General features: G+C 45.8%; 1 protein-coding gene and 1 long non-coding RNA gene across 2 annotated transcripts in view; one reads left to right on the top strand and one right to left on the bottom strand.

Annotated features, from left to right (window-relative positions):
• Positions 1-12406, bottom strand: part of KCTD1 (potassium channel tetramerization domain containing 1) — a 189058-nt gene extending 176652 nt beyond the window's left edge. Inside the window, exon 1 of the mRNA XM_084780214.1 lies at positions 12284-12406. Coding sequence (XP_084636340.1) covers positions 12284-12292 — 9 coding nt within the window. The 5' untranslated portion in view covers positions 12293-12406. The remainder of the gene's footprint in view (positions 1-12283) is intronic.
• On the top strand, positions 10629-19227 carry LOC311596606. Its single transcript, XR_014778903.1, has 3 exons — positions 10629-10953; positions 14420-14637; positions 18320-19227. It is a non-coding gene; the product is annotated as an uncharacterized lncRNA (long non-coding RNA).
• The last annotated feature ends 3383 nt before the right edge of the window (positions 19228-22610 follow it).

Raw genomic sequence — 22610 nt, 5'->3', positions numbered from 1 at the left:
ATAAACACAAAGGCTTAATTGCAAGGCAAAGAATGATAAGATGTAGCTCTGATTGCTTAAGGTGGAAGTCTTTAGAAGGTCCACTCCATCTCACATCCTCAGGTCTGAGTCATCTCCTAACAACATACGGCACTGGCAGGGTTCCCATGATTCCAGTGGGCAGGAACTCTCATGGGTTTCCTGCTCAGCAGGGGTAGGTGAGCTGGGTAAAAGTTAGGGCAAGATCTGGATTTCCTTCAGAAAACCACCTGCCTCTGATACAGCTGGTGTGACTTATGCAACCTTGGAATGAGTCAACACTTCTACTATTCAGATCTCTTGAAATATTTCAGCCACTGAGAACGGAGATTTAATTCTGAAGTTCTGCCTCTCCTTTCGAGCTTGATGGATGCAACCACTTTATCTGCTGGTACAACAGTCCCCAGACCTCAGACCCACCAGAGCGCAGAGCCCAAAACCAGCCTTGCCTCCCCGACTTCAAAGGCCATTTGGTTTGCTGGCCTGTTTATTTTTGAGGGGGGTCTCGATAAATAGTGTAGGCTTGCCTTGAGCCCAGATCCTCCTGCCTCTGTGTCCGAAGGCCTGTGTCCCATGTCCTAAGCACAGGCCTGCCTCAAGGAAGGACTAAGTTAGTGCAGACTGCAGGTGACTTCCTTTCACCCTTGTGGGTTGCAAGAACCCGGGTAAAAGGTTGTACACTAGCTGTCTTTCATAAAAGATGGCAGGGACCTTGTGCCGGAGTGTGGCTGCAGTCCCCAGACTTGGAAGGTGGAGGCAGGTTCAGTCATCTTTGGCTATCGAACAAGGAAAGAAAGGAGCATTCAGAAAGCCATCTGACTTTTTCTACCTGCTTGGGAAATGATGAGTGACAAGTCTCAGGAGAAGAAAGAGCCACTAAGGGTGATGGAACCTTCCAGAGCCTTTGCTAACATTTCATATTTCTGAAAACGGCTTAAAGGCTACGAATGTCTAAAAACCTCCCCCCCCCATTGTTAAAAAATAAGAGACTTGGGGCTGGAGAGATGGCTCAGAGGCTAAGAGCACTGACTGCTCTCCCAGAGGTCCTGAGTTCAATTCCCAGCAACCACAGGGTGGCTCACAACCGTCTATGATGTGATCTGATGCCCTCTTCTGCAGGTGTGGCATGCAGGCAGGGCACTGTATACATAATAATAAAGAAATAAAGCTTTTTTTCTTAATTGAGACCTTTAAAAAATGTTGATGAGATTTATCACAGACAGCTAGAACCTAAGCCCGTACAATTGCATTGCTGATTTCCTTTATCGCGAGACCAAGGCTCTCAAGGGACCCATAGCTGAGCACGTTACTATATAGTTGGATCACCGACCGCGTGTTTTCCTGTGTCTGGGTGTGAACCCTAGCCAGTGTGCAGATGCTTCTTTGGAAGTGTTCTTTCTCCTCTAACCCCTATGGAGTCTCTTGCCTCTCAGGCTGCCTCAAGTTCCCTAAGTAAAGCGAGGATGACGCGGAAGTTCCAGTTCTCCTGCCTCTTCCTCCTCAGTGCTGGAATCAGGGGGCTGGACCACCAAGCCCCAGTTTATGATGAGCACGGTGCAAGGCTAGCCCTGTCCCCACCGAGCAACATTCCCCAGTCCCCGAAGCTCTTTCTTGTTTGTGTTTTTTATAGGTCAAAGGCATTTTACAGAATGGCTTGGAAGAATTAATATCGTAATTTGAAGAAAGTACTTAATGAAGCCAGATTTATGGGTCATAGAGTTAACAGTGGACTCAGAATTCCAAGCGACCGGAAAAGACTGAGTTTTCAGTACCCTACAAGACAGAGCTACAAATAGTGACCTCCTTCATAGTGGCACCTGGACACTCCAGACTGAGGCATCACCTTTATTAAATTCCAGATTTCTGATGACTAATTTGCCTCTAATCCTTTCAATTAAGCATGTGATAATATGGCTGATGGTGCGGGATGATAGGGCTTTCTTCTGTTGATTTCATCAGGCATTCAGGAAGCACTTCCCCCGCCCCCACCTGGCACCCCCATAATCCCTATCTGTGGGAAATCAATGGATGCTAACAAAAGTAAAACTTACACACTTTATCGCTCCTCCTTCGCCTACTTCACAGGAGGAAATGGGTTACTTGGAGGTGCTGGTGCTTCTGGTTGTCCCTAGGAGCCTCAGTCGTCTCCCATGAAGGAGCGAAGGCAGGGTTTAAAGTTGGTTCAACTTAGCTTTTCTCTGAGAGGGACAACGCCAGAAAAGTAAAAGATCCGAAGCGTACAGAGACCAGGCGTGTGCATCACTGCCATCTGCTGGATGGAATGGACATCGCAGCAGCTCCGGAGCAGCTCTGTTTGATTCCAGGGTCCCAGACAGGGTGGCTCTGCTTATCTGCAGTCTTTGGAGACCCCATGGCATTTGTACTCAGGAGGAACTTCCTATGAGCAACCAAAGAACTTAAAGGGACCAGGAGTGTCGTCTAGCATGCATAACGCCCTGGGTTCAGTCTCCAACACTGAGAGCTAGAAGGTTAGGAACACTTGCTGCTTTTCCAGTGGGATAGAGTTGGGTTCCCATCACCCATGCTGGGTTATAACTCTAGCTGCAGGGAATCTGAAACCCTCCTCTGGTCTCTATGGGCGTACATATACATATATATACAAAACAAAAACAATTAATTTTAAATAATAATTAATTAAATAGTTATTTTTAAAATAAACTAACTTTTAAAATTAAATTAAAATTTAAATTAATTAAAATAGTTAAATATTTAATTAATTATTATTTAAATAATATTTAAATATTTAAAACAAAACCAAACCTAACAAAAATAACTAAAGAGGTAAGGAAAATAAAATAAATAGAACCTCTACTTTTTTGCTTGTTTGCTTTTCAAGACAGGGTTTCAAGCGCTGGCTGTCCTGGACTCGGTTTGTAGACCAGGATGGCCTCGAACTCACAGTGATCCGCCTGCCTTTGCCTCCCTGAGTGCTGAGATTAAAGGCGTGCGCCATCGAGCCTGCTGTGCTATCTTCTGAAGGTTACCTATGCACCTCACTTAATTCTCAAAATAATCCTCAGGCCATTACTGTCTTGTTTATAACCATCCCATATGGTCAACTCAGCCACAGGACAGAAAGTTCCTGCCCTGCAAGGCTTAGAAAAAGGAAGCCAGTCAAGGTGATTGTTAGAAACTGGTGGAGGCGGGTGCAAACATGGCATGGGGGAGCCGGTAGGTTTGGGGGAGAACTGTTCATACCATGGACCAACATAGTTTTTTATTTCTTTCACACAGAGATTCTCGAGTCTTTTGTTTTATACACGTTTTCTGTTCCACTCGCTCCAGATTTCCAGCAAATAGTGCAGGATGGTGACCGTGGATGCTCGGGAAGGATGCACCAGGAAGAACATCCCTGCCTCCAGAGAGCGTTTGAATCTAGCCAGTGCCAGCAGCAGGACTGGGAATTACTGTCAGCTCTCTCTGAGTAGAAACCAAATCAAGGTTGGGATGGTCTGGCGGAGACAACCTGGAGCCACTTTGTTGTGTACTTTTATGTGAGGGCTGCGTACACTGGTGTGTGCGTGTGTCCGGCATGTGTGAAGGCTGAGGTTGTCATCTGGTGTCTGTGTCACTGGCTCCCCATCTTATCTTTTGACACAAGATCTCCTACTGAACTGAAGCTTGCTCTTTTGGCTACGTTGGCTGGCGAGTGAGCTCCTGGCTTCTGCCTCCACCCGCTCAGCTCCGCTGCGCTGGAGTTACCAGTGAGCATGCGCTGGAGTTAGTTACCAGTGAGCATGCGCTGGAGTTAGTTACCAGTGAGCATGCGCTGGACTTACCAGCGAGCATGCGCTGGACTTACCAGTGAGCATGCGCTGGACTTACCAGTGAGCATGCGCTGGACTTACCAGTGAGCACCACGCCAGACCTTTTATGTGGGTTCTGAGGACCCAATCTCAGGTCTCACGCTTGTACAGAGAGCACCTTTACCCACTGAGCCGTCTCTCCATCGCTCATCTTTCCCTCCTGTCTTATGAATGGGGTAGTAATGGAGGAAAGTCAGGAAAGGGACCGGCTGAGAGCCGGCAGCAGGGCAGGAACACTTCGCAGAGTGCCTATGGAAAACGCTCAGAACCGTGTGCGGTGGCTGAGGCAGAAGGATTGCTCCGAATTTAAGGCTACCCAGGTCTACACAGTGAATCTGCCTAAGCCTACGTGCTGAAACTCTGCGTCTCAACAACAACAACAAAGTGAAAATATCGCACTCTGATTAGTACAGATTAGATAGTGAGCTAGGAATGTTCACGGAACAATAATGAGATTAATGCTAAGGTTTGCAGGCGGCGACACATTATTATAAGTACCCCATAGCCAAAATTAATACTATACCTTAAAGTCACTAAGAATTAAGAGTGCTGTCCTATTGCATACTAAGCCTGTTTATTTAATCTGCCTTTAAGAGAACAATATAAAAGCCAACCTTACTTGCCTTGGATTTCTTATGTAATCAACTTTATAACCTAACATAATGCATTGCTATCCCCAGACTCAAGAGGTGTGTGTGTGTGTGTGTGTGTGTGTTGAGTTATGGTAATCAATGCTGGAAACGGAAAATGGGCTAAAAACATCCTTATAACACAAACATTCCGACACACACAGTGGCGCACTCGGGAGGCAGAGGCAGGAGGATCACTGTGAGTTCGAGGCCAGCCTGCTCTACAGAATGAGTCTAGGACAGCAAAGGCTACACAGAGAAACCCTGTCTCAGAAAAAAAAATCCCCACAAATGCTGGGCAGTGTTTGTTTGTTAAATGGGGTCAATTAGTCAGTGACTTGTGAAACTCTGTTAAAGATTTCTGTAAGGTATCCTGTTCCTTCTGTCCTGCTATGTAACTATAGAGCAAAGCCCTCAGTTAGGGATAGATGCACACACACACACACAAACACACACACACATACACACACACACACACGGAAGTGGAGGGAAACAGACACACAGACAAACAAGACATGTAAGGACAGACACACAAACTGGGCCAGGGAGGAGGGAGGGAGACACAGACAGACACATGGACAGACAATCCGTGCAAGGACACACACAGACACAGACACAGACACAGACATAAACACACACACTGGGGAGGGAAGAGAAGAGAGGAAGACAGACAGACAGACACAGAGACAGACAAGACAATGCAGCATTTAGGCAGGCACAGATTCAGACTCATACAGCAGAGAGGCAGGACTGACAGAAAACACAGGGAGAGAAAGAATTCAAATCTAGGCTCACTCTTTGTTAAATTACACCAAGGGGAAGCTTAATAATCTCTTTCCTCAATTCCACACGAACACATTATTGGTGACTCTGAGTTTATAATTAATGCTTCCCACCTGACCCATCTGATAGTTGGCCCCTGGGTTAGAATCCCTGCCACTACCTCAGACTTTACCCAGCCTCAAAGACCCTTTGTAACTGTTGCTTGAAGCCTTCAGTGGGGTGTGGTGGACTTTCTCCTTTCAGTCAAGGCTTTTCCAGTGTCCGGGCACTCATGCAGCCACACGAGGGCTTGAGCAGCCAGAAGTGAGGTAGCCTTGAGGCGCTGCCATTATATGGAACTCCAGGTGCCACAGCTGAAGGGACGGCTATTTACCTAATCAGAGCCTGCTCCTCTCCCCAAGGCAACCTCCCTGATAACCATCCAGGAGAATGGTATCCACACTGTTTCCTGGAAAAAATTGAAGCCTGAATTTCCTGGAAGGGGCCCCAGCCTGGAATTTTCTGGAAGAAGTACAACAGAGAAGGGAAATACTATTATAAAAGTTTTATAGCAGGCTTCTTTAATGGCAACTCCCCGACAAATTTTGATGTCGAGAGAAAAGCTCCTAAATGCCCAATTCTAGATTATTTAAAAGCTCATCAGCAGTCAGTAGTCCATGCTGCTTGGGTGGTGACTAACATGCTGGGCAAAACGGCTTCCTAGCTGGTCTACGTACGTTCTTGTGAATGCAGACATTGAGAAATAAGATTGTGAGACATAAGAACAAATGGAAAGAAAGAACAAGAAATCAGAAGTACCAAAATGTTTACTTATAAAGAACTAGGGAAAGGTTGTATGGAGACCAGGCTACCCAAGGATCAGTAGAGTTCGAGATGTGCTAGGGATCATTATTACAGTTTGGGTCTAAAATGCTCCCCAGCTGCCTCAGGGTTGGGATGTTCGTTCTCCAGCGGCTAGAGGTATTTGGGGGGGGGTGTGTGTGGACTGTTTAGGAGGTGGGTCTAGATGGTAGGAGTGGGTTACTAGGACCTTTGTAAGTTGTACCTGGTTTCTGGCCCCAGTCCCCGTTCGAGATTAGCCACCACATTAACAGCCCCACAGGACTCTGTGGCTCTGAACTGTGCCTCTTTACCATACTCTTCTTGTTGTAGATTGAAATCCTCTGAGACCATGAGCCAAAACCTTTCTTCTCCTAACTGCTACTGTCGGGCATTTTTGTCAAAACAACATAAAAGCCACTGTGGTGGCAGGAATGGTCCCCACAGGCTCATATACTTGAATGCGTGGTCATTAGGGAGCAGCACTACTAGAGAAGGAACAGGAGGTGTGGCCATGTTGGGGGAAGCTTGTCACCGGGGTTGGGCTTTGGGGTTTCTGAAGCCCAAGCCAGGCCCAGTGTCTCTCTCTTCCTGGTGCCTCTGGATGCAGATGTAGAACTCTCAGCTCCCTCTCTAGCACCCTGTCTGCCTGCCTGCTGATAACGGACTGTAAGCAACTTAGATGCTTTCTTTTAGAGTGGCTGTGGACATGGTGTCTCTTCAAGGCAAGAGAACACAGGCTAAGTATACAAGGGATAGATGCACAAAAATCCATCTAAGTAGGAGGCAATCTAAATGTTATTTATATCCTTTCAAGTTTCTTTCTTTTTGCTTCTGTCTCTCTGTGTCTCTTTTTCTCTCTCTCTCTTTTTTTTTCTTTCATATGCTGTGCAATGATGATATTATTTGTATCTAAATGACTTTAAAAGACAGTAGAATAGCTAAATTTTAAGAAAAATGTATTCATTTATATGTGTGTATGTGTGCTTTGCCTGCACACATACAGTGTGCACCCCATGCCACGCAGGAACTCACAGAAACCAGACATTACATGCCATCGTGAGCCACCCTCTGGGTGTTGGAAACCAAACCCAGGTCCTCTGCAAAAGCAATAAGCACTCTTAACCATTGAGCCATCTCTCCAGCCATGGAACAATTAATTTTTCTAGCAATATAACACCTTTATATCTTTAAAAATTACTGTTTAGCATAAGCTTATTGTGTACAATAAGACTTTATACTATATTCACCCCATTCCTTTCCTGGTCCCCACTCTGCCCATCCCCTTCTTCTCCCTATCTGGTCCCCCTTGTACTTTCATGCCATTTTAAGTGATGCAACGAATGAGTTAGACTTACTCGCAGCAACATGGGTGAGGGGTTGTTTATAGACGCATGGGTAACTTGCCGGTGGCTCCACTGATTTTATGATATTCTTGACACAGTCCCTGTGTTACAAGACACAGACCTGATTTTGTTCAAGTATGTTAAACACAAGCCTCTCTCAGTGACGAGCTCCAGCCTATCAGGAGCCAGTTAAACAGACCTCACAGGGCAGTTCACAAGGAGACAAGGGGCTTGACGACAGGATATGAAGGGCAGAAGATGGACTGCAGGCACGGCACAGGACTGTGGACCAAACGGAGCACTTGAAGACTGACCAGACCAGCTGCCACAGTTGCCTTTGTGAGTTGGGACACACTGGGTGTGAATGAGCTTCTCACTACCACTCTTTCTGGCCACTAGAGAGGAATCAGAAGTTACCAAGACCCAGCCCTCCGAATGCCACCAGCTATGTGGTTAACACGCCCTGCATTCCTTACTTTTCTTGCTGTGACCAAATGCAGGACAAGAGGCAACTTAAGGGAGTAAAGTTTTGTTTGGGCTTACAGTTTGAGGGGAGCGGTCCACCTCTGAGGAAAAGCCACGGCATGGCTTTAGGGTGGCAGGGGGTGCCCTGTAGTCCTCACATCTTGGTTGAACAGCTGGCAGAGTGGTCAGGAAGCGAGGCCAGGGTTTGAAGCTCAAAGCCTATTCTCAGCAACCTACTTCCTTAAACAGGGCTCTCCCTCCTAAAGGTTCCACAACCTTTGAAGTCAGCACCACCTGAGGGCAACTGTTTGGAGGACGATATTTCATATTCAAGCCCCAAGCCCCAAACCGACACTCTTCTCTCTTCTCAGTGACCTATAGCCAACCTTAGCCTAGGTGTTTACCTTCTAAGTGGATCTCACTCCCTCCCGTCGCTGGTTCTCCTGCTGCATCTGCCCTTGCCTAACCCACCATAACAGCCAATGCAAGGGTTACATATCACCCATGTTGATCTGTCTAACCATCTGCCTATGTGCTTCCAGAATTTTCCTTTTAATGCACACACCTCACCGTGCTTCTGCTATCAGTCTTACTGTTCTTCTCGCCCACCTGCCCCTTAGTTACTTTGAGGTTGTTAAAACCAGGAGCAGCCCGGCTCTTTCACCTGGCTCTTTAACATTTATTTCTAGACTTTTCTGGAAACCTGCCCCAGTCTGGGCTATTTTGCCCTTCTTTGGTTCATACTAACTAAATTTTTTTCTTTTCTTTCAAAGCACTAATCTCTATCAGCTGTTCAATTATTCAGTTAATACCTAGCCCTAGAATCAGAAGCTCCAGGAAATTACGGCTCTGGATGCCTTTTCTTCCCGTGGAAGTGCCAGCATCTAACGGAGTTTTCTGGACAGCCAGAACAAATAAATATTGGTTGCCTGAATGGATAAACTTAATGAGAACAGGCTTCAAAGAATGATTCTTAAAAGATAATCTCATCTTACTGTTTGCAGAGCTCTCAGATGCTTCAAAAGCAAAGCATTAGTTGCATCTAGTACATTTTTATGAATGAGAAGTCAGGAGCTGGAACCGTACCCACTGAGGGAGTAAGCGCTTCAAATAAGCACCTGCTCACAGCCGAAAGTTTTTATTCCCAGGATCTTTCATCTTAAGGATAGATAAACATTTTGTTTGTTGGAAAATGATAAATTATAGTTGAAAAGAAGTTTAAAAACGGAGTTTAAGGAAGACCTTTTAAAAGCCTTGTTTGAATGACTCAACAGTGAGGCAAAGAGGAGATCTGAGCAAAACAGTGAGGCAGTACTCACACTGACTTTGGAAATGTTAAAACCAGAAAGCCTTCCTACAAGCAAGTGCTATGTGCTAAATGCAGAGCCAAGTGGAAGTTTAGTTCCAGAACAGTCTCCAACAAATGCAACTTTCACTTTTTATGTTTATGATGTGGAAAAGCCTAAAACACACACTTCTATGCAAACTGACCAGTACATTTCCAGCAGTCAGTGCAAATCTTTCTTGTTATAGCTGCTTTCCGAATGCTTGGTTAGCTTACGATGGACAGTAGTTACTGAATACTCTCCCAAAAATAAACGCCTCACTTCAGCATATGGAGAATAACCAGAAAGGTAAAATTACTGAGGAGCCAGGCCTTTACTGAGCACCCAGAGCACACATGCTCTGGCAAAGAATTACAAACCTAGCGGTTGTAAATCTAGCTAGAAGAGAGACCTCTAGTGTGTGTTCTGGGACTTTTATATTCTGCTTTGGGCATAATTAATAGAGCAAAAACCACTGCAATCATATCGCATGCTATGGTGGGAGGTTCCTGCCCCAGACACACACACTATCTTTCATATTTGATGCATCCAGACATTTCTTCCCAGCAAACCTATGGCACTTTAGCCTAGTCAGGCACATTCTCTTTATACAACAAGCCCCACCCCATGAAGTTTTGTCTGTGATGTGAAGTTTTCAAGTTTCAGGGTCACCTTTGTCACATCATTAGTAAACACTTAACCTGCTGCCATCCTTACAGCCACCAACAGCTCTTTTCAATCTGCACCAGCAGGACTGCTAAGAGCACAGACTCCTAAACAGTCATCCCCTTCTTGGAAGCCAAATGCCACCAAACTCTAAACAGGAGGAATGAATCGGCATCTCGCCCATTATCCCAGAGACAAATGGACTCACTGCTATTTAAAACTCGCCAAATCGGCCGGCTATTAGCTCCCACTGCCTTCCATGCAGGCAGGTGGACTCCTCGATGTGGATTCAGATTTAAAGATCATTCCATGGCACCAGGTTCAGCCTTTCAAAATCCTTTATTTTCTCCTTCCCACATTAAAAACATTCGAGATACACAGAAAATGCTTCCCCCGGAACACACACACACATAACACACGAAACAGGAGGTCTCTTAAGGAGTCTACTGCTGAGAAGGTAAAAGCATTTTGCTCATTTTTAATTTGCTCAAACAATCCAAGCATGCTCGGTACCCAGAGGGGATTCTCAAATAAACTTGTATCTCTAGCTGCCAGCTTAGTTGATTGAAAACAGAAGGCAAACGTTTCTTAAAGAATGAGTATGTTAAACTGCTGTGTCTCCCTGAGTGCCACCAAACTGTTGTGTCTTCCTGAGTGCCACCAAGTACACACACACACACACACACACACACACACACACACACACACACACACACACACGAATTTGCTTCAAAGCAGCCAGTCCTATGCTCTAAACGGTAATATGATAGTTGTGCTAAATTACTTGTGTCTACTGCTGCGGTGTCCCTTTTAGCCAGGAAGCCAGAGCCTAGAAGGTCCCAGTTCCCTCGTGCGATTCTCCACGTACTAAGCCGACCGCCCCATCATAACTTTGCTAACCTAGTCAGCTCCGTCCCAGCCGGAGAGCGAGGCAGAATCACGGTGAAAACATACTGATACCGGAAAATCATTTCCAGGACAGCCTAATTGTTGGAAAGCACAAAGGCAATCCATGCCGACGGTGAGCGCTAGGAAGTCGCTCTATTCCGGGCGCCTGTGAGGGTCGGGAGTCCAGGTAAGGGGTCCCCACACTACGGGTTCACCCGCTCCTACTTGGACGTTCAGGGGCTCCACCTCACTTTGGAAACAATTCACCACGACGCGTCACCCGCCCGGTTCTTTTTTCCAGGAGGTGAGGACTCTTTTATTTTCCAGCCAGGTCCCTCTTGGGGGCAGAAGAGGAAGCACACTCCATGTTTCCATCCATAGGGGAGGCAGGCTTGGGGATGGAGGGTGGGAGATAGGAAAGAGGTCAGAAAGGAGCCAAACTGCTTCCCTTCCTCCCACCTCTGCGCCCCGGAGCGCGGGCTCCGACCGCGCACACCGGTGGTGGCCGAGAAACTCTGTCCCTTTAAGGGAACGGTGGCCTCCAGGAGAGGAGGAGGGAAGGAGGGACGCGGGCTCCAGAGTCGGCGCTTCAGTCTGGGAGGAGAAGTGGTAAACGCCGAAAAGCCACCGCCGTTACCTGCGGTGACTACAGCCTTCCCTCATCCTAGAATCCCCAGCCGGCGCCCGCCGCCTAAGGAGACTTTCTAATCCCGAGCTTGTGCCTAGGACTCTAACAGGGGAGGAGGTGGGGAGGAAGAAGAACCGGCGCTTTTTAAAAATAAATGAAACATTTGCACCCCGAGAGGGGGGGAGGGGAAATGGGAGGGGATGGGAAAAGGCTTTAAAGGCGCCCAAGTGGGCGGAGGCGACGAATCTGGATCAGCCGGGGTTCCACGCGGGCCGGCTCTGGGCACCAACCGCGGCTCACAAAAGGGCTCGGCCGGGGAGAAAGGAAAAGGGAAAAATAAATAAATAAATAAAGCGCCCCGGGGCCCGATCCGCTCAGCAGCCACAATGGCGTCTTTGAGCCGGTGTCCCGGGGGGGCGCCGCCGAGGCTGGCTGCAAGCACGGCGACGGTCCCCACCCCCACGCTATCGGCGCCGAGCCTCGGGGCGCCCCGGGAAAAATGGACGCGCGCGGCTGGCGGGAACAGGGACAGGACACCCGGGTCCGAGAGCCTTGGCGATGAGCTCGGAGTCGCAGGACCCGGCCGCGGTGACCCCCGGACCCGGCCGCGTGCTTGCTTCCGACCTCGCGGAGCTCCGGCCGGGGCTCCCGCCGCCTCGGGAGCCCGCGCCGCTCGGCTCCCACTACCAGGAGGAAAACCAAAACCGAGGAGCCACAGCGGCAGCCGGTGCGAACGGATCCCCAGCCGCCGTCCGCGCCCGGCTGCGTGTGTGCGAGTGTGCCGCGCTCTCGCCCCATGCCTGGCACATGCGTAAAAGCGAGTTGCGCCCAAAGTCCCAGCCATACCCTCCTTAGCAAATAATAACAAACCCAAACCGTCAGATCTTACCTGAAACATTGAAGCACAAAGTCTCTCCAAGTCCCCTTTTCCTTTTCCTCTCCCCCCTTTTCCGATTTCTCTCCCAGCGATCTGCTCGCCTCGCCACACCAGAGAGAAATGCAATAGCTTGGCTAAGGTAGACAGAACAAAATACAGAGGAGAGTTGCTCCAGGGCTTTGAAACCCCTCAAGGCAAGGATCAGGATACAATTAGCTCGCGCCTCTACCTCTAGTCCAAATCTCCAAAATAAAACTTAAATCAAATTAACCGATCACAGGAGCACAGTTGATCTTCAAAAATAAAGCTTTGCATAGATGTATAGAGAAATATACATATAGGAATTTTTCCCCAGATTTTTTTTTGTTGGAAAAACAGTCTCATTTCAGCCTCCAACTTGCTTTTTACTCCCCTCTTGCACAGAAAAGCTGATTTTAATCGTTGTGATTAGTTTTGATGTAACGTGTCCGCGGGCGATTTCTACAAATGGATGGAGTGTTTCTTTGCCAAAAGAGGGAAACGCGGCAGATGATGATAATTATAAGGATTGTCGGTTGTTTCTTTTTATTTGTGTTTAGGGCTCTCGCTTCACTTTCTCAAGTTGACCTGATGTCGCTGTGACAGGAAGGTCGCACAACTTGTTGCTGAGGCCACTGACCTGTCTGATCAAAGGCTAGGTAATAATTTGGCAATAGAAGAGCATGGTTTGGGTTCCTTTGGCGACATAAATGTCCCAAATGACGTGGATAAAAATAAGCACATGCATTCTGCTTTGCCCCAATCAAGTCTGAATCAGCGCCTGGGGGTGATACACAAACTCATTTCAAATGTTCAACCATGCAGAATTGTAAAAAGATTGAAGGAGTTACACTGCATTTTTTTTAAAGTGTGCAAAATTAAAAGAAAATAAAACCTAACACACCTACCATTTAGCTTTATTTGATCAACCTTCTAAACATACTCCCTGTATACTCTTTGCTTGCCTCCCCTGGTCCCTTTTATAGGGGGAGGGTGGTTTGTGTAATCCATTTTTTGACGGAAGAACTCCAGGGAAGCAGAGAGAGAGAGTAACATAATAAACAGATTGCAGCTCTGAGTTCTAACTCTCCAGTTCTCTGCTCAAAGACTTTTTGCTAAAGACTATCCTGTATCTTAATTCTGTTCAGTTAGAGTGGGATGTTTGGTTGTAAACTTAAGGGTTGGTAACCTCCCATTAGTGTTACATCCTTGCAGAATGCTTTTTGAAATGATATGTTTTGAGCAGTTCACAGTTCATTAAGTCAAAGACTTTGCTGACACCACACACACACATATACACACACACACATACAAACACACACACACACACACACACACACACACACACACGAAAGAGAGGACACTCACACACGCTCACACACAGAGACAGAGACAGAGCATGTTGTATAGCCAAGGATACAGAGACAGGAAAACCTATAAAGAACAAGATACGCCTTGCAAATACTTGTAGCAGCAGCATTTTACAGGAAGTGAATTTTACTAATCAGTTTACCTTTAAGGTAAAGAAGTGCTACACTGACAATAGAAAAGGAAAGGGTGAAGTTTTTCATTTGTTTGTTTATTTTTAATAAGGTCCAACAAACCATAAGACTCCAGAGATTGATGTCATAATAAGAATCAGCGGTACTGGTAGGTTTTTATTTTTAATGTAGAGAGTGTATTAGGGCATGGGCGTTTGCTTTGAGAACATCATTCCCTTGTAGGAAGAAAATTGAAATATCTTACAAAGCAGCACAAAAGAGACACATAGTTTTCTTTGCATATTCTCTTTGGTAGATATATTCTGTGACCTGCAGTAAAATGTTTAAAGTACAAAGAGTACAAAAATCTAAATTCAAGCCGGGCGTGGTGGTACGTGCCTGTAATCCCAGCACTCAGGACACAGAGGCAGGCGAATCACTGTGAGTTCAATGCCAGCCTGGTCTACAAAGTGAGTCCAGGACAGCCAGGGCTACACAGAGAAACCCCATCTAGACAAAAGCAAAACCAAAACCAAAACAAAACACCAAAAAAAATAACTCCTCTCTCCCCGAAAAATAACCAAACAGAAACAAAAAGCAAAAACAAACCAAAAGCTAAATTTAACAAAATGAATGTTTCTTTTTCCAGATGACACTAACAGAGAGAAGAAGCAAGGAGGAAGGGCTCTCGGCAGAAACAAGCCCGGTTATGCGACATGATAACGTACACAGCATGACCTGAAATGCTCAGAATCAGGAAAGTTCATCAAAGAAAGCATATATAAAGAGATATGAACGAATGGGACCGAAATCTGAACATGACATTCATTTATGTCTTATATATTGCCTTCCATACACAGCATGAAGGTAAACACACACACACACACACACACACACACACACACACACAATTTAAGTGGTGTGTCTATGAGTCTACAGATGTGTTCATGTGTGTATGCACATGTAAGCAGATGCAATTTGTCTATCTCTCTGTCTCTGTCTCTCTATCTCTGTCTCTGTCTGTCTCTGTCTGTCTGTCTGTCTGTCTGTCTGTCTGTCTGTCTCTCTCTCTCTCTCTCATGTGTGTGTGTGTGTGTGTGTGTGTAGGCCAGAGGTGAACATCTAGTGCCTTCCTTTAGTTTGCTTTTGTTTTAGTTTTTTGAGAAGGATGTCTGAATGAAGCCCTTGAACCGGCTAGACTGGCTCACCAGCAGACCTGGGGAATGCCTCTGTCTCCGCCGTTTTGTCTCTGCGAGGATGACACACGTGTGCTGCTGCGCTCATTCTTACAAGGCGCACATACCTCCAGCCTGTGTCCATCGCCCTGACACTGTGCCGTCAATCCCAGCGCCTCTCAAAGAGTTTCAACTTCTGGAGCGTGTGACAGTTTCAGTTGTAAATTTGTGTAATCTGGAATCTTCCAGGAAGAAAGTTTCAGCGACAGAGTGTCTAATCAGGTTGCGCTTGTCTCTGGGTGATTATCTTGGTTACACTAGTTGAAGTGGGAAGCCCAGCACACTGTGGGTGATGACATTCCCTAGGCAGGGGAATCCTCAGCTGTGTGGGGCAAGCAAGCTGCACACAGGCACGCATTCTCTACTCCTTCTTTCCTTGCCCTTGCCTGTGTGTATGATGTAATCGATTACTCCAGGCTGCAGTCACTGTCCCTTCTCCCTTGTAATGACTGGACCCTGGAACTGTGAGCTAAAACCAGGTGTGGTGGTGCACGCCTTTAATTCCAGAATTCTGGGAGGCAGAGGCAGGCGGATCTCTGTGAGTTTGAGGCCAGCCTGGTCTACAATGTGGACTCTAGGACAGTCAAGGCTACACAGCCCCCTGAAAAAAACAACAACAACAACACACAACTCTCTCTCCCTTCCGCTGCTTTTGTGTGGCCATTTATCACAGCAAAGAAAAAGAAACCAAGGCACAGCATTTCTGAGTGTTTGGGTTGGGAATGCGCAACCTGTTTGTTAAAGATGTGACCTACGGGGACTATTAATTAAAAAACAGAAACTCTATCCCTCCAAACCTCAAAGCCACCTGTCGTCTGGAGAACAACGTGTCCTGGGATGTGGGAGCTGGAAGCGCCTTTGCAGGCTAGTCCGCCATTGTCACTTCAGACAGGAAAGACAGGAAACGCAGCAGCTTGCCTACCATTTAAAAAATATTTTATTAATTTATTCATATTACATCTCAATGGTTATCCCATCCCTTGTATCCTCCCATTCCTCCCTCCCTCCCGTTAGCCCCTTACTCCCCTCCCCTATGACTGTGACTGAGGGGGGGCTCCTCCCCCTGTGTATGCTCATAGTTGCCTACCATTTTTAAGGGTTTCATTTTCATTGGTTATTATTGTGCGTGTGCATGTTGTACGATTGGGGGGCTGCTTATGTGAAGGTGAAAAGACAATTGTGTGGAGCTGGTTCACTTTTTCGTTTACATGAATTCTGGGAACTAAACTCAGGTCACCAGGCTCAGGCAGCAAGCGCCTTTCACCTGCTGAAACACCATTCTGACCCGAGACGCTCATTTTAAAACATTGGGTCATTGATGTGGTGAGGTGGTCTAACCTTTGAGCTATCTGCAAATTTGTGGTAATTTCAAGGGCAGGCAGTCTACAGAAAAGTCTCATATTTTTTTTACTATCTGGAAAATGCATTTTGTTTTATGCAATGCAAATAGACGAGTGAACTTGATGCCCTTCAAACGAAGGGTGAAGACGATGAACTTTAAATTTTAAAATAGAGTGTTAACAACGTCGAGCCTGGTGGCATGAGAGTGCAGCTATGATTCAGCATTTGCTTGGGAGGTAGAAGCAGGAGGATTACCAGTTCAAGTCATTGTAAGCCACCCAGGGCTACCTAGGCCAGCCCGGGCTAACAACAAACAGGCTATTTATGAAATAGCATGTGAGGAACCAGGCTCCCTGGCTTACCAGGTAGGAGGGGCCAACTTAAATTATATTTGCAACCAAAGAAAAAAATGACTTGAAAATACCTTTTCAGCCTCGTGTGCTAGTGCATGCCTTTAATCCCAGCACTCTGGAGGCATAGGAAGAGGCAGGTGGATCTCTGTGAGTTCTAGGCCAGCCTGGCCCACACAGGAAGCTCAAAGACAGCCAGAACTACATAAAGAGACCCTGTTTCACGAAAGAAAGAAAAGGAAAGAGGAAGAAAGAGAGAGGGGGAGGACAGGGAGGGAGGGGAGACATGGGGAGGGGGAGGGGGGAGGGAGAGAGGGGGAGAAGGAAATACATTTTCCCTAATTGATACCATGTATACAAACTTTAGCTACTTTGGAATTTGTGCAGTGTGTGTGTGAATACCTGTGTTTCAAATGACAAGGTAAGAAAAGGAGTGAATTCAAACTCTGTCTAAGCCTTTACTTATCCACAAATAGTTGAAGACCAGCAGTCTAACAAAACTAGCAACAGCTAATGGTTTTGGGTTTTGTCAACAAGAAAACAGCCAGGGTGGTGGTGCACACCTGTGGTGCCAGGACTCAAGAAGCCAAGGTCAGAGGAGGACTGCTGGGAATTTGAGGCCAGCCTGGGCTGCCTCAAACCAACCGCAAAGCAAAGTAAAACAAAACAATTAATGCAAAGAAGAAGAAGAAGAAGAAAAAACAACAGGGGCACAAACATAACCCTTTCTGGGAATATTCCAAAATTTTCAGAGTCAAAATAAGTTCTGCTGGTGCTGAAATGGCAAAAAAGAAAAAGAAAAAGAAAAAAAAAGGAAGAAAAAGAAAGAAAGAAATAGAATATTTTGAATTGCAACCAACAGGAGCTGGCCCGAGAAAGTTGAGCATGATGATTGTGGGAGAGAAAATAAGATGTCCTTTCAGGAATATGTTCCTCCCCCTTTCCAGGGTAACTGCAGGACAGATCATTTGGCTGTGTTGCAGTCACCGAACCCTCAAATCGCAAGTTCCTGCTGAACATTGCAGCTTTGTCCAGGGCAGCCCTGAGGTGCCTTCTTGGTGGCAATTTGACAAGATGTGGGCATTAGTTGCTGAGATGAAATGTGAAATTGAAGAGCCCTCCACTGAAGCAGTCAGACACCCAGACGGAATTGAACAGTTCAACTGCACTTCCTATTAGGAAATGCAAAGAGGCCTCGGAACTTGGGTCCGACCTGGCCTGGATGTGCTGAGAGAGACCTCACCGGCTAAGGCTGCGGTGGCCAGCTTTTCTCACTGGCATGGTCTCCACCTGCGATGCTACAGGAGGCCCTGCCACACAGGAAGGGCGATTATGCAGTTACATTTTATCCTTGTGTCAGGACTTGCGGGAGGAGATCACCTGTTTTTTATCAGCTAGCCTGGAACTCCCTGTAACGCTGTGGAATGTGCATTTTCCTGGAGTTGAATAGAAGCATTAATGAACTGAACAGAATGCGTTTGTGATCCCTGGAGTTTGGCCCCGGCTACCACCTGTTTGTAATTAGCCTTTGCCAAGCATCATAGCTCTCTGCTTTACTGTAGATGCTATGCACTGGTTGGTGATTTCTTCTCTCTGACAAGGCGGGTCTTCTGTCTCTTGCAGATCTACTGATGGGTGTCACCCGGCCTGTGATGCTGACAGATGCCAAGTCCTCCTCCAGAAACCCTTAAGTCAAGGCTGTCTTTTGTTGCAGTTTCTTCTCTGACTGTCCAATGTAAACACTCATTATAATTTTACATTATAAAGCAACACAGATAATGCAACAAGAAATCAAAATATAATCAAATTTTAGTAGATCTACTTAATGGGGAAATATATTTGACCACAAGGGAGGAGATGTAAAGTCAGGAAAGTTGTCATGTACCTTTAATCTCAGCACTTGGAAGGCTGAGGCAGGAGACTTGCCCAGAGTTTGAGGCAGACCTTGTCTGGAAAAAACAAAAACAAACAAACAAAAAAACCTGCTCAAGTTTTTTAAAAAGGAGGTTGGGTTAACTCCCCAGTAGGTTTCTTACCTAGCGTCATGGGCTTTGAGTTTGACTGCCAGCACTGCAAATAAAATAAAATATTTTTATTTAATTTTGAGATAGACTCTCACCATGACTGCTATGTTATTTTTTTTTTTTTGAAAGAAAGGCTGGACAGAGTGCTGCATGCCTTTAATCCCCACAGAGGCAGGTGGAGCTCTGTGAGTTTGATGCTAGCCCAGTCGACATGGTGAGTTTCAGGACTTCCAGGGCTATATAGAGAGACCATGTCTCAAAATAGATAGATAGAAAAGAAGGAAGGATGGAGGTAGATATATATGGAGATCATCACTGTGATGAATAAAACATTATTATTTTTTTTTACTGGCTTTGAAAATTCTACGCCAGGATCAGTGAGAAGGTTGGGCAGATAAAGGACATTTGGATGGTCCATATTCGACCCTGGGACTCACATGGTGGAAGGGGAGAGCTGACACCTTAGCTTGTCCTCTGATCTCCACACATGCACCATGGCACACATGTGCGCACACAGATAAATGTGAAACAATTTAGGATGAAAATCTTTTCCCAAGAATCACTTGTTTTTAATAAACATTTGTAAATTAGTGTCATGACTCTAAATTAACATCATAATTCTGCCACCTTCACTTGTGAAGAGAGCCTTAAATTTTTATTTACATTTTGGCCATAAAACATAAGTGTGAATATGATGCATATATAAATGTAACACAGAAACGTAATGAAAAAAAATTCTATTTGAAGGGCTGAGTTTACGCGGGAACAACATGTCGAAACTGTTCAGAACTGTAAGCAGCCTGGTGTGCTCTCAGTCCACGACAGCAGTCATTATCATGGTGGCTTCTAGAAGCTGTGTAGAATTAACACTGTCCCCAGTCAAGTGTTACTGTTTAAGTTGAAGGCACAGAGGAAGAATTTTCTCTCTCATGTTATCACGGCATCTCGAGGTCATGATGGTCCTTTATGTTTTCACGTGAAAAATAATGAGGAATGGATGAGATCTCCCTCCCCCCCCACCCCCTTCTTGACGGAAATCCCAGCCATAAGAAAATATACACGGTAACTATTGAGATGTAACAAGAATAAATTAATAAAAAAAAGAAAAAGGAAAATATACACGGTAGTCATAGTGGCATACACCAGTAATGCTAGCACCAGGGACGCTGAGGTAGGGGGATTGTGAAATGAGAGCAGCCTAGATGTACAAGACCTAGTCAACAAACCAAGGGCAGGGTTGTGGGGGAGGGGAGGTGGGGGAGGGGAGGTGGGGGAGGGGAGGTGGGGGAGGGGAGAGGGGAGAGGGTCCTATCTTTAGAAAGCTGCTTCCGAACGAACACACTTCCTGTCTGTTCCTTTGAGCACACTCATTCTGACAAGACTGCCTCGTGCACATAAAACAATTAATTAAGCACTTTGTATAATTGTTTGAGTAAGAAACAAGACTTGACTAGAATTCTTTCACAACCTCTTTCTTCATAATTATTCGCTTTTGCCTTTCAGGAATTGCAAAGCCCCTAAAAAATAAAAAATAAAAAGAAAGAAAAGACAATGCAGTTTTGAAAATATGCAGAATAAAGAAAAAAAAAGTGAAGTTTGCGGCTGAGTCCAGTTTCTAAGGTGTCCCGTGAGTTAGTGCATCTCTTGTGTCTCACCTCCTGGTTTGCAGATAGTTGTTCTTAGACTTTAGAGCTTACCGTGTTCCCACTGCCCTGTGTAGTCTGTTAGGGTATCCATTTTCTAGTTATGCAGTGGCTGTTTTAAGAGGAATAATTTTAATAAGATAAGCATTTCATTAGATGCACAGGCTTTCCCGTCTCAGCACCTCACAGGAACAGGGCTGGCATCCACGCTGCTTCCATTTGCCCGTAATTCGGCTCATGGACAGCTCATCCGGTTCAGAACCACTTAGCTTTGCTTGGCTGTTCCACTGAAGCTAGGCTGTTCATGAGAAACCCCGCAATACAATTGTGGCACCTCGGGGGACCATATACATTTATGTAAGTTATCTCCGCCTGCACCCTTTGGTGTCAGAACCTCTCAGCTTTGCTAACCATAAAAAATCTGCCTTGAGCATATTACTAACTTTAAAACCCTAATGATATGGATGTCATATTTCAATTTTTAAAAAACCTCTTCCTGCTCCACCCCTGGGAAAAAAAACTCTGTAAAACTTATCCAATGGAATCATGCTATGGTTAAAAATGCAGAATGTATTTAAAGGAATGGCAAATGCACTCTACTTTAAAACAACACCAACACACACACACACACACACACACACAAACACACACACACACACACGCCCGTGCACACATTTTTTAGTCTAACAAACAAATAAATTACTCCCCAAGCTAAAGTAAGAACTTTAATTTTTAAAAAATGCTAGTGGAGGCAAGGATCTATGTGGTTTCTTTAAAATTAAGAGAACAGAAATGTTTATATGGGGCTACGGGGTCTAAGCCGGGTTAGTTAAAATGAGTAGGGAGGTAGCAGATCCATGGGACTTTTTAAAAATGGCTTTAACACACTTGTTAATAAGACATAACAGCCATAGGAGGAATTTGTGAGCAAAGGTGGGAAAGTCCACTGCACATAGACCATCTGGTTGTGAAAGGCAGATAGGAAATTCTAGGATGCAGTCTTTAGCCTGTCCCTCCAAGGTTACTCTGTAGACAAAGGACTTTTTAATTTTTCAAAAAAGGAAAAAAAAATCCGTTGTACCAAGCACATTGCAATTCCTGCTGGGAAAACCCAAGTTAGCCTGCGAAGTTCTAGAGCCTCTATGAGAGGCTTATAAGATAGTGAAAGTAACCCATTAGCCATTTACTGCATTTTATTTTTTGCTTCTGAAGATTTTGATAGGTGGACTCTTGTTATAATATTGTTACTTGCTGGGCATGGTAGAACATTTCTATGATCCCAACGTAGGAGGTAGAAGCCCAGTGTCAGGAGTTCAAGGCTACCCTTGGCTACATAGTGAGTTCAAGGCCAGCCTGTGACCTTATCTCGGAAATAGGGCTATAGAGACAGTTCAGTGGCTGAGAGCTCCTGGTGCTCTCCCAGAGGACCCGAGTTGGGTCCCAGCACCCATGTGCATGGCTCACTGCTGCCTGCAATCCGGCTCTAGGGGATGAGATACTTCTCTTGGTCTCTGAAAGTAACCAAGGACATGTGGCATGCATTCACACAGACCCACAGATATACATAAATTAAAATAATAAGTCTTTTAAAAAGTTCTCCAGCACAGTGTGCTTGCAATCCCAGCACTCAGAAGTTGGAGGGAGGATGAGCAGGAAATCAGGGTCATTCTTGACTACACAGTAAGTTCTAAGCCAGCCTGTGCTATAGGAGACCCTGTCCCTCCCACCTATTTATTCCTGCCCCCCCCCCCAAAATACAGAAAAGGAAGAAAGGAAGAGAGGAATGAAGGGAGGAAGGGCAAAAGAAAGAAAGAAGGTCAAACAAACCCTAAACGGATTGAGAAGGCTTCTAGAAAGAGCCAAGCCTGTGGTGGAAACTTATGAAAAACATTTAAGAGGTAGTTGTCAACTTAAGGGCCAGGACACACAAGCAGCTGGCTTCTCTTCAGAGGTGGGGACTCGGGACCAGAACCAAGTGGTAGTGGCTGTGTGGAACTGCTGCTCCCTTCCCTGGGCTCTTGGCTGTCAAAGGCTGTCACCTCCGGAGAGCTGGGTGAGGAGATGAAGATGGTGATGTCCATCCTGGCGTTAGACAGCGTGTTTACTCTCACAGCATTGTGACCCAGATATCAGTCTGTATTTCATCCGGCAACTGTCTCACCCCAGCTGGCTCTGACATTCTTTCACCCAGTTCTGTCTATTTGGCTAGAGCAACTCTCTTTGTTTAGGATGCTTTTATTAGCGGGA

The sequence above is a fragment of the Acomys minous genome (genome assembly GCF_964271855.1).
Source record: "Acomys minous genome assembly, chromosome: 4".
Lineage (NCBI taxonomy): Eukaryota > Metazoa > Chordata > Mammalia > Rodentia > Muridae > Acomys > Acomys minous.
This window is presented reverse-complemented; position numbering and strand designations above follow the sequence as displayed.